The sequence below is a fragment of the Aquila chrysaetos genome, chromosome 8 (genome assembly GCF_900496995.4).
Source record: "Aquila chrysaetos chrysaetos chromosome 8, bAquChr1.4, whole genome shotgun sequence".
Taxonomy (NCBI): Eukaryota; Metazoa; Chordata; class Aves; order Accipitriformes; family Accipitridae; genus Aquila; species Aquila chrysaetos.
Window position 1 is genome coordinate 11,197,575 of NC_044011.1, and position 12,498 is coordinate 11,210,072.

Below are 12,498 nucleotides of genomic sequence, written 5' to 3' on the forward strand. Positions count from 1 at the left end.
TAATGCTGTGGTCTGCCAAAGAGCTTCTGCATTTCACTTCAAAAGGTGGCTATATTTCAGTTCTGTTTATGAAGTCTGTAAGTCAGTTTAAATATACAAAGAACTCTGGGGCAAAAAATACCATCAAACTGTATTATCTCATAGGGCTCAAGAGACTATCAACAAACATCAACTTTTCACAAAAACAAAAAGGTATAATTTCATGCAGTAAATATGGAGTTAAGCCTTTTCTCCCCCTTTTTCTTCACCTTCAGAAAGAATGTGACTGGTTAAAGCATTAGAAGAGGTGCAGCATTCCTCTCCGCATAGCTTGTGCACTGGAACATCTGAAAAACTCAAGTCTTGTGCCAATAATATAATTTCTGTGTGCTCTCTATCTCTGTCTCCTAGACCTAGTAATACACATCTGGATTAATCATCCCTCTTTTGAACTGAGAAATGCAGTACTTCCCAGTGATGTATAAATATCAGTGACTATTTCATTTTCTTCCTGGTAACGCCACCATGAAAAGAGTATCAACAAATAATTTAACAAGGAAACCATTAAAGCCAATTGAATAATTTAAATCAATAGACTTATTGAAAAGATTGGCTGACTTTCATGATTGGGTTCATTCTGTGAAGCAAGCCATCAACCTCTTGGCTGAGCAGTTTACTCAGAGGAACTCCTTCAAGGTGAGAATTTTTACTCAGAGGGAGATATCTACCAGGTCAGAATAAAAGTCCTGCAGTCCGACCTTAAGTCACTAGACATACTCCTATGTGTTTTGCATTGAATGAACTGGTCAGAAACCATTTGCAAAAGCTGTATTTGCAAAGATGTAGCTGGTTCTTTGTGGCATGTAGAAGAGTTTTTGCACCTCGATTCAATGAGGCAGGTCTTATAATTAGGAGAAAGGTTTCATAGACCTATATAATTTTTTCTTTCTGTTTTGCATTTTGTTCCTGTGAATTATTTCCATTATATGCCCCTCTTTTTCTGTCTCTCTCAATACCCACAAGGCCATCTGGGGCTTTCATAACTTGTTCAGCTAGGCCTGAGTACAACATTACCTCATCACCTACTGCATCACCTAGACTCCTCAGAGAGCTGCCAGCAGCCATGGACAAAGACCCCCACTCTGTGCTCTGCTGCCTACCCCTTAATCATATGGATGGGATGACAGGTACCTGGCCAGCACCCCACTCCCCCATTGCTGTACCTCGGATGGTGGGCAGGGCTTCAACGTACGACTGAGGTCCTGTTCTTCCATCCAGGTGTGAATCCACAAACTGGCAGTGGTCCTCACCCCTTCCCCAGCTGTCCCCGATGCTGTAAAAGGTATCTGAAGGGTGATACAGACAGATTACTTGACTCAGCATTACTTTTGTTTGGGATGCTCTTCACCACCAGGAAAATACACGTGGGAGAAAGCAGAAGTATTACAGTGACAAACACAGTATTACCGTGGGAGAAAGCAGAAGTATTACAGTGACAAACACAGTATTACCAATGAACAAACAGTGGCTGGAAACAGGGAGAATGCTACCTTCGCAGTATGGAAGGAGAAATTATGGAAAAGAGAAATGCGTTAAAGGTCAGTAAGGAATAGTGCCCATTTTGCAAGTCCATGGACTCTCTGCACTGCAGGTGACAGGTGGAGGGAATTTCAACTGGACCAGTCATTTCAATATAGAATCATAGAATGGTTTGGGTTGGAAGGGACTTTAAAGATCATCTAGATCCAATCTCCCTGCCATGGATAGGGACACCTTTGACTAGACCAGGTTGCTCAAAGCCCCATCCAACCTGGCCTTGAACACTTCCAGGGATGGGGCATCCACAGCTTCTCTGGGCAACCTGTTCCAGTGCCTCACCACCCTCACAGTGAAGAACTTCTTCCATACATCTAATCTAAATCTACCCTCTTTCAGTTTAAAGCCATTACCCCTTGTCCTATCACTACATGCCCTTGTACAAAGTCCCTCTCTAGCTTTCCTGTAGACCCCCTGTAGGTACTGGAAGGCTGCTATAAGGTCGCCCCAGAGCCTTCCCTTCTCCAGGCTGAACAACCCCAACCCTTTCAGCCTGTCTTCATAGGAGAGGTGCTCCAGCACTCTGATCATCTTCATGGCCCTCCTCTGGACTTGTTCTAACAGGTCCATGTCCTTCTTATATTGGGGGGCCCCAGAGCTGAACGCAGTACTCCAGGTGGGGTCTCACGAGAGCAGAGTAGAGGGGGAGAATCACCTCCCTCGACCTGCCGGTCACTCTTCTTTTGATGCAGCCCAGGATGCGATTGGCTTTCTTGGCTGTGAGTGCACATTGATGGCTCATACTCAGTTTTTCATCCACCAACATCCCCAAGTCCTTTTCTGCAGGGCTGCTCTCAATCCACTTATCGCCCAGCCTGTATCCATGTTTGGGATTGCCGTGACCCATGTGCAGGACCTTCCACTTGGCTTGTTAAACTTCATGAGGTTTGCACGGGCCCACCTCTCAAGCCTGTCAAGGTCCCTCTGGATGCCACCCCTTCCCTCCAACGTGTCGACCATGTCACACAGCTTGGTGTCACTGGCAAACTTGCTGAGGGTGCGCTCAATCCCCCTGTCCATGTCACCAACAAAGATGTTAAACAGCACTGGTCCCGATACCGACCCCTGAGGAACACCACTCGTCACTGCTCTCCACTCGGACATCTAGCTGTTGACCACAACTCTTTGAGTGCGACCATCCAGCCAATTCCTTATCCACCGAGTGGTCCATCTGTCAAATCCACATTTCTCCAATTTAGAGACAAGGATGTCGTGCAGGACAGTGTCAAACGCTTTGCACAAGTCCAGGTAGATGACGTCAGTTGCTCTTCCCTTATCCACCAATGCTGTAAGCCCATATATCACAAGAAAGTAAAAAATGCTTTATATGTCAATACCATTAGTTTGATTGCAGTCTCAAATGAAAACTAAAAACTGTGGAGCTCTCTGTCTCTAACAGATGGGGTGGGTCCTGCCACCCTGTTTGTTTCTTATTGCATATTCAAACACTGTCTTTAAACTATACCAATGCAGTGCAATAAGTATAACACATTAACACAATCTGAAAAGCCATTCAGATAAACTCAGTACCCCAGATCAACAATATGGAAAATCTTCTTCATTATCTCTCAGCAAATACACCCATATAAGAGCTACTGTTAACTCTTAGGAGTACTGCTCACCCAGTCACTGTAATAGCAGTCTTTCCTCCAGTGTTCCCCACTTCGACCTGCCCTGGGGATCTCGGGTGTATTGCTCTCTCTGACTGTGTGCAGCAGGGGCTCACCTGCCCATGGAGCAAGCGTGGGACTTCCCAGGGAGACGTGTGGGGAGCAGCACTTTGTTTTCACAGTACAAAGCACATTGCTTTCTCAGGATACAAACACACACAGGCTTTCCAAGGGAAACTTCCCCCTGTCCTCTGTCTAAAGAGCTCTGCTTAAAAGCTAATGCCCAGGGTGTGAGCGTAATGCAAAAAGCAGGGCAGCTTGGCTATCACATTGGACCTTTTCAAGAGAAGGACTCCCAGATAGACAGCACACAATTCTTGCACAGATGAGGTGAAGAAAGCTAGATGACAAGTAATCGTATATCAGGAAATTAATCTTGGTGCGTACCTTTCAGGTCATCACTGAGGTAAATCTTGTACCTTAAGGAGTTGCAAAGAACCACTCCTACAAACTTGCGGTACCAAGTTCGTTTCACGTACTGCTTGCCACTGCAGTCTGAATAGGTGGGGTCGTATTTAAAAGTGAATGGGATCCAGATAGGCTCACCACCTTGGAGAAAAAAAAATTCGATATTAAGGACAGACTTCAGCATTTCAGTCTGAGTTTTGCTGAGGTTAACACCTGGTAATACATTTTACAAGAGATGCTGCAGCAGATTAATGCATGACTTTTCTATATCCAGAAATACTACTTCAAGAACAAATATTATTAAAAAAAATTAAAAAGCAAGGGACTTCATTAAATCGCTTCTAGGCAGTAGACAATAATAACTGTTAAAATGATTAAAAAATTTGATTTCATGTACTGAATCACAGTTTTAAGCAAACAGTCTCACTGGTTTTAGTCAGACACCTTCTCTACCTAGAGAAGTCCAGAGCACTGCTGAAGAGGAGACTGCTTAATTGTATTGCAAAAGACTACATATTCCTACTGGCTTACCTGAATGTTTGCTTTATACTAACCAAGACAATATAATTTCTTTTGAAACTGCTGCTGTAGTAATGTATATAGAATTACACAAAAAGCTTCCAATGTGATAATTGCTATTTTTCTCTCTAGCTAGAGCACAAAGCCCTGCTTTTACTGTGCTATTTTGAGGTGGTTTACAAATGAGATGATTGAAAGTTTTTTCTGTTAGTCTTTCTTCCTCCCTCTCAGTAGGCACGTAGACCAAATCCTGCAAACACTTCATGTGAGAAGCAATCACTGATCAGCAATCCTCAAAACTCCACCGGTATGGACACAAATGTAACTGGACTGACTTTACACAATTAATCACACGGTGAACGAATTGCACGGTTTTGGCCATAGCTTTCTCTTTAGAATAAAACAATAAACTAGCTATTTCTTGAATGCAGTTGTATTGCTGTGAATGGTCTGCTTTTGTCCATCACTTTTGCCCACCTCCAAAAATCATGAAGGATAAACTTAGCATGTCCTGTAAGAGCTACGCTGGGTGTTCAGAAGCTCTTCATTTCCACAGGTTCTCAGAGCTCTGCCACCTCTTTTTGGTCTATCTTATGTCTACTACTGCAGCCACACAAAAATATTTTCTCCTTGTCCAGTCGAAGCAGAAACTACAAGCACAAAAGCCATCACCTTCCAACAACCCTTTTCCATGAACAGACCCACAAAATAACTGACAGCAAAAAACGTGAAGGTGACTGGGGACATGGGAAGGCCACCACTCTCAGAGGCCCCCACCCTGACTGCCAGAGACACAGCGTGCTCTGCATTATCTGCGCACCATCAGAGACATCTGAGAGGACACAGAAAAAACAGACTAACAAGCGTAATAAGACACAGAAGGAAGCGAGACACTGGACATTGTTTTCATGAACAATGTAGTCAAAAAGCCCCAGAACCAACCATTTGAACCGCTTAGGAAAGCTGACAGAGCATAATAACCATGAGGTCTTTTTTCCTGCATCTCTTCCAAGAGCACGTGCTGCCTGGGGTTAGCCTACCAACGTACGTCGGCAAGGTTGGTCCCAGCACCAGGAATCAGCTCTTCTGATTAGGGGCTGAATTGGTTTACTGCAAATTTGGAAATGCAAAGCAAGCTCAGCAGCTTCGTGGCATATCATTCAGGTCAGTAACAAATTGTTGAATTTTTTAGTATTTATAAGGGCATGATGATCAGTACAGATGAGCATAACAGCTAAAGATAGGAAAACCTGATCCCGCTGTTCAAGCTATGCTTAGGCAACAGAAGGACACAGATACAGAAGTAATACAGTTCAGTGCTTATCACTAAGCAATTAAAGCTGTCATACCAGCCAAAAAATGGGCCAAAATCAAGTGCTTATTCTGACATATCTTTACACGTTTTCTTTTCAAAGACCAGAATAAGGTGTTCTAAGAAAGAAAATGTTTTGTGAATTAGCACAATGAATTACTACCTGTTCCTGCTTAAAACTGTAACTCAAACTGCGAGTTAATATGCTTCTAAAGCCTATATTGTAACTGTTTTGCACAGGTTTTATGCACTTCATGAAAGAAATAGCAGAATAAGACTTACCAGGTGGTCTGACAATGAGGAGGGGATTGTCTAGAAGAATGAAACAAATAAAAAAATTAATATTTTGTTCCAAACCTTGTTTTATAATATGAAACATAGTGTCACTCAAGAGAATGTCAGTTGCAGAGTAACTGCCTTTAGCTACATCATGAATTTGTGATTTATATGTCTTTTCAATTTGCAGAGCTAATGAGTGTTTGTTATTCCACTGTTTTTCTCAGTTGATGAAACTTGCCACAGGGTTGTATATTTACTCTGATACTGTAAAAACCCTACTGAGATTAGTATCAAAGTTTAAAGACAGCTTTGAAACAGATTTCCTCTTTTCAGAAGATCCTCAGAGCAGTAGGACAGTTTCTGAATATATATAGTGTAAGTCACACCTGCAGGCCTACCTTCCAAAGGGAAACGTAACCTACCTCTTGTATGCCAATCTCAGTCTCAGACATCCATCATGTTTAGCACAGTTGTTTAGAGCTATTCAAAAATATGTGAAATTTATCATTTTAAACTCTTTTTGTCATAGGGGCAGAATTTTTGCAGGAGCTTCTGCTTGCTTGAAATACTCTCTTTTTTAAATAAAGAAGGATGGAATAGGTGTGGCATAAGGATAACAAAACAAAATGATCTAATGCATTAGCTTGTCTGTATTCATTATGTTGCAGTTTCTGTCATCTCTTAACTAGCCCTTATTGTACATGAGACACCTGAAGAAAAAGCATGGTGCTTGTCTACCGATGGGGAAGAAAAATTCCAGGGAGTTTTTACAGTTTGATGAAAGAGAACTATGGTTTTCTGTTCTCTTCAGTGTGTTACCAGCGGTAAGATTGAACATTTTCAATAAGGTGCTTGATCCTATGATGGCATTCTTTACTGAATATTCCCATCAGCTCAAACCTTTCAGTTGCACTAGAAGAGCACTCTGAACTAGCATTTTCTCCCTCTTCTGACTTATTTCATCACTGTAACTATACCACCTGGCTTTAGATTTAGCAACTGCTTTTGTACTTGTGCCAGCTGGAAAGCCACCTTTGGCCACATGACAAATGAAAGATCAGTGCTGCAAATAAAACTTTAAATTTCGTGGATTTAACCTGTTAAATAAAGCTCACAAGGTGGCTGATTTTGGATGGGAAAACTAGGCCCACACACTGGCAGCCAGCTAATCAGCTAATCAACTTCTTGCAAGATACAGCACAGAATCATAGAATCATTCAGGTTGGAAAAGCCCTTTAAGATCACTGAGTCCAACAGCAAACCTAACACTGCCAAGTCCACCAGTAAACCATGTCCCTGAGCACCACTTCTATAGGTCTTTTAAATACCTCCAGGTATTTAATACTCCACCACTTCCCTGGGCAGCCTGTTCCAATGCTTGAGAACCCTTTGGGTGAAGAAGTTTTTCCTAATGTCCAATCTAAACCTCCCCTGGTGCAACTTCAGACCATTTCCTCTCATCCTATCACTTGTTTCCTGGGAGAAGAGACCAGCACCCACCTCACTATAACCTCCTTTTGGGTAGCTGTAGAGAGTGATAAGGTCTCCCCTCAGCCTCCTTTTCTCCAGACTAAACAACCCCAGTTCCCTCAGCCGCTCCTCATAAGACTTGTGCTCCAGGCCCCTCACCAGCTTGGTTGCCCTTCTCTGGACATGCTCCAGCACCTCAATGTCTTTCCTGTAGTGAGGGGCCCAAAACTGAACACAGTGCTCGAGGTGCGGCCTCACCAGTGCTGAGTACAGAGGAACTATCACTTCCCTGGTCCTACTGGCCACACTATTTCTGATACAGGCCAGGATGCCGTTGGCCTTCTTGGCCACCTGGGCACACTGTCATATTTGTCCAATGTTAAATATTATGCTTGGATTTATACTTGAGCTTCTTACTCCTTTAAAAAAAAATCTGAATATGTTATGCAGGACCATTTACTTATCTTGCATTTTTGTCTCCCTTCTGTGAAGACTGACTTCCATGGTTCTGAAGCAAGCACCACAGGGTGAAGTCAAATGAGCAAAGGCGGAGACTGCATAAACCCCCCGTTGTCAAAAGGGCAAAATTTGCAAGAGACAGCAGACCTTTCGCTCAAGTAAAGACTGAAACATTTTTCCTCTATTACTCAGTGGAGTCATTGGCCTCTGGCTCAATGGAAGAAGAAGAAGAAGAAATGGGTAAAAATAGCTCTTGTAAAGTACTATTTTTAGAAGGGGGCGTTGCTCTTGAATGCACTATTAGCCCTGTGAAAGAGCAGCACGCCTTGTCAAAAAAAGAACAGAGAACTTTGCCCATCTGATGGAACAATTGTTTCCTATATTTCTTCCAGAGACAACCACTTCCAACTGTTCAGCTGTTCACAGTTAGGAAGCTAATTTACTAAAAGTTTGGTCAATCTATCAAAGACATTAAACTTCCCATTGCTTCCGTGTTGTTGAACATTAGTAGTCTTTTGTATTTTAAATTCAACTTCCTGTTCCTCTGAAGGTCACTTTAACATCACTTATATTTTCATAGGGGCATTAGGAGTGCGTATTATTTCCCTAGCTTTACTGAAAACAAGTAATTAACCTAAAAAAAAAAAAAATCTCAAAGCAGCAAGTTCAGGATAATCACCATTATTACTGTGCTGGTTTCAGTCACTGCCCTGCCACATCTGTTAATAGGAACTTAATTTTGAGATGAAAATAAAAAGCAAAGCGTACCAGATTCTGTGATAAATGAGACTGAAGAACTAACAGGTCCATAACCAAAGGGATTCTTTGCTTGGACTTTAAAATAATACCTGAAAGAAAAAGAAAGGGAAAATAAGACTAAAACATTGATTCCACTGCAATGGCTAAATTATAAATAATACTAAAACAGGATGAGAATCAAACCAGCAGAATTCCACTGAGTTCAGGTGTCCTTTGCATTAAACGGATTTGGATACTGAGCCAGGATACGAGCTGGCTGTTACAGACAAATTTCTCCTTTTTGCAATTGCTCCCATGCATATTTTTGGATCGTTTATTTATATCATCCCCCTTCCAAAAACCACACACAACTACATCCACTTTATATGAAACAACCAATAACAATAGACTAAAAGAAAAAGTTGCAAGGAAATTAAATTCTGATCTCAGGAACAGTTTTAAACCAGATTAACTTCTACAAAAGCAGTGGTGTAAACTGCAAACTAAAACTGGATCAGTTTTATATGAGATCAGAAGCTAAGCTTTTGACCATTCTGTAAAAACTCTAGCAGCTTTAAGATCACAATACTTGAGTAATATGAGAAAGCTTCACATGTTGCCTTATTGATTCCCCCAAAGTATTTCAATCACATGCTTAACTCGAAGCACATGACTCAACTAGACCTCCATTCTTTGCTCAACAGAAGCAAAATTATCCTCACCCTTAGAGAAGAATATGTGTAAGCACGGTTTTAGTTCATTTCCAAATACAATGATTTTTAGTTGATGTCTACTCTTGACATTTTTTTCCCAGAGTAATGTTTTCTTCTTTTCCTTTTATCTTTGTATCCAGTCCAGCAGAAACCAATTAGAATGGAAGATTACCGTAAAAATTTCCAGCACAGCATTTTTAAAGTGCCTGAGTTTAGGTTTTCCTTTCTTGCCTGCTTGCTCAATTTCATTCTTGTAAAGAAATTAATAAAAAAAAATTACTGCACCTCTGGAGTATCCACATAGCATTTGGATCTTGATTTAGCCTCTCATTCAAAAGCAGATATCTCCAAAAGCTCCATACGTGACCCACATAACAGTGCAAACGCTTACTTGTAGGGATGGTTGCCACTGAGCGCTGGATTACCTCCCATGGCAATATCCCATCCGAGTGGCAGGCCTGACGCTGCTCAGCTGGTGAAAGTGAGCCTGCCCCATTAAAAACATCAGCCTGCTCTTGGTGGCAAAGCTCTCCCCATCCTGCACAGAAACCTGCCAGTGCTGCTCCGCTTGCATGGCCCACGCTGGGCTGAGACAGCGTGGTTCATAGCAAACGCGGTCTGATGTCCCTAGAAGCTATTGCCACCTGGCGCAGTTTATGCACCAAGCATGGACACCATCCATATTAAAAACTTCACCCCCCTTTCTTCCCTTCTGTCCACAGGAGATGACAGTAGCCCTTGCAACGTACAAGCATAACGTGGTTTAATACCACCTAAGATGCTCATGCTTTATAGCCTAGCAGGCAGCAGGAAAATTCAACATAATCCTGTTGCAGGAACTTTGCTGGTTTTAGTCTGCCACTCAATTTTTACCACGTACACTTTCTTGTACCATCAGACGTATCTGTTGCTCAAGGACTTAGCCACAGAGCAGGGCCCGGAGGTCGCTCCTGAAAGGACCCTCTCTAGCCTAAGCCCCAGCCAAGTACACGTGAAATCATTCACAACAATAAATCAGAGGGGATCCGGCTGAACCAGCCCTTTGGCAAAGGTGAATATCTTTTTTCATTAAAAGGAATGTCTTTTTTCATGCAAAGTGAACTGCTTCATCTCAAAATCAAACTGATCTCTACGAAAAGGCTGAAAAGATGTGCAAATAACATCCACTTCTTCAGCAGAATGGTGGCAGTCATGTGAACACTGGGTTTTGCCATGAAGCAAGCCGGTTATCTCCAGGGTACGTGCCAGGCCATCTTCTTGTTCACTCCGTAAAAACTACAGGCAGGTCCTCTAGGTGAGATCGATGTGGAAGCTACAGGAATTGAAATATTCTGGGCTTCATCTGTGGCACGAGCTTCACCTCGTATCTGTGCCAGACCTGGAGCACATGCATGGACAGACCCTCTGCGAGACACATTCCCACTCCTGCGTGGGGGATGTGCCCCCTGTCCCTGCTGTGTCCCACAGCTGACACCAGAAGCCAGCTCCACTCCTGCTTTCTGTAGCCAGTTCTGCCTGTAATTAATGACTATACAATGCTCACAAACGACTCACGGCTTTCTTTTAAAAGACACACACACTGTGGCAAAAAGAAACCACGTTAAATAGTGAAATTTAGCAAGGCTGTGCTTTTTGCTCATGCCTAGCACAGTCCTCTTGCTGGCATAAATATTTGCCCGTGGTTTTAACTATTGACCTTGGTTTCTTGAACGCACCTTCAAGGGGAGGCAAAAAGCCTCCAGTGTGCTCCTCTACTTCTGGCCACCTGAGCAGAGCATGGCAGCCTGAGCACTTCTTTAATCCCGCTGGTTGCCAATGCTCTCACGGGACACCGCATCCATCCACACCTCCTTCACCCACTCGCACCTTCTCCACCTGGATCGGGGCAGGGGCCGGTGGCACAAGGCTGACCACAGGGATGGGACACAGGGCAGCAATCCCTCACTCTGGCTCACAAAACAGCCGCAACACAGCACCAAGCTGTACTGACTTAGCCCAGCGCTTGGCGTAACTACTTCAGAAGAGCAGGAGAAAAATGTTTTCCAGCCCACATCTTTTCCATAATGCTTCAAAGCATAGTGAAAACATCTGTATGGATGCCTGACTTCCCACTGCTTCCAAAGAGGTATAATCAGATACCACCTTCGCAACACAGTGGCACCTTCTGAGCAACCCTTTCAATGCACTTCATACGTGTGTATTAATGCTAGCTTCAAAACATTCCCATGAGGTACATAAATGCAATGATCCACATCTGAAATAGGAGAGAGCAGCCCAAGAACCTTGTGCACCTACTTAAGTAGGGAAAACCGTGCAGTTTTGTATCTAATGCGTAATGCAGGAACTGATTATCCACACAATCAGGGCAACTGTGTGCTCAGGTGTCCTGTTATGTACATAGAGGCCTGTCTGGGACACATGACTGTTCAAACTGCCTGCCTGACTGTCTGGAAAAAACAGCGATGAAGTTATGAGTACATTTCTCTTTGCTAAATTGGAAAATTAGTTCCTAAGCCTTTATATACACAAGAACCCTCTAGTTGTGCCAGAAAGAGAGCCAGGTCTCATGACTTGCTGACCTGTGATTTAAACACAGACGATGCTATGATTGCTGTACTAAGAATGTCAATAAAATAATGCAGTCAGGATATATTTCTTTCTCAGACATGACAAATAAAAAAGAAATTGCCAAAGCCTTTCTAGGTCCAGGCATCTGACATTTTCATTAGTCAGAATCCTTCAGCTGATGAATTTGCCAGGAATTCTCAGATCAGTATAACTCAACTGTTCTTCACCACAAAAATACATGAACAAATTTGTAATATATAAGTTGATTGTGCTTTGATTACACTTTGCTTAGGCAGAATTGCAATGAATTGTTACCAATAGGCACATAAGAACCACAACTGCAACAGATGCAATACCGTTTGTTGTTAAGTTTCAATACAGACAAGAAAAAAAAGCTTTTCCTCCAAAGAATAAACCACCTTTGAGATTTTATATACCACTTCTACTGACATGTCAAGAAAGGACATAGTAAACTGTAATGGGGCAATGAAAATGTAGTATTTTTATTCATTTAGACGATATGACTAATCACATCACCATACCTGTCACTTGATTTTATGACTTAATTCAAGGTGTCTCCCTTCTGTCGGAATTAAATAGCTGGCACTCGCAGCCACAAAGTAAGATAATCACTCAGCATGCTAATTAGGGAAGCAGCTGTTTTAAAAAACGTTAGTTAGCTGTAAAATCCTTGTTGCGGCCTCTCCAAAGGCACGCCTGCACGGACGCCCAGCCCCCGTGCCCCATCCCGCGGCAGGCTGCGATGGCGGGAGCCGTAGCACCGCGA

At 42.7% G+C, this 12,498-nt stretch overlaps 1 protein-coding gene across 1 annotated transcript in view; it reads right to left on the bottom strand.

Moving 5' to 3' along the window:
* The window catches only part of FNDC1 (fibronectin type III domain containing 1), a 74,607-nt gene that overhangs the window by 2,068 nt on the left and 60,041 nt on the right, over positions 1-12,498 (bottom strand). The window contains exons 16-19 of the mRNA XM_030022748.1: positions 8,461-8,540; positions 5,767-5,796; positions 3,633-3,794; positions 1,203-1,325 (exon numbers count right to left, since the gene is read on the bottom strand). Of these exons, the coding sequence (XP_029878608.1) occupies positions 1,203-1,325; positions 3,633-3,794; positions 5,767-5,796; positions 8,461-8,540 (395 nt within the window). The remainder of the gene's footprint in view (positions 1-1,202; positions 1,326-3,632; positions 3,795-5,766; positions 5,797-8,460; positions 8,541-12,498) is intronic.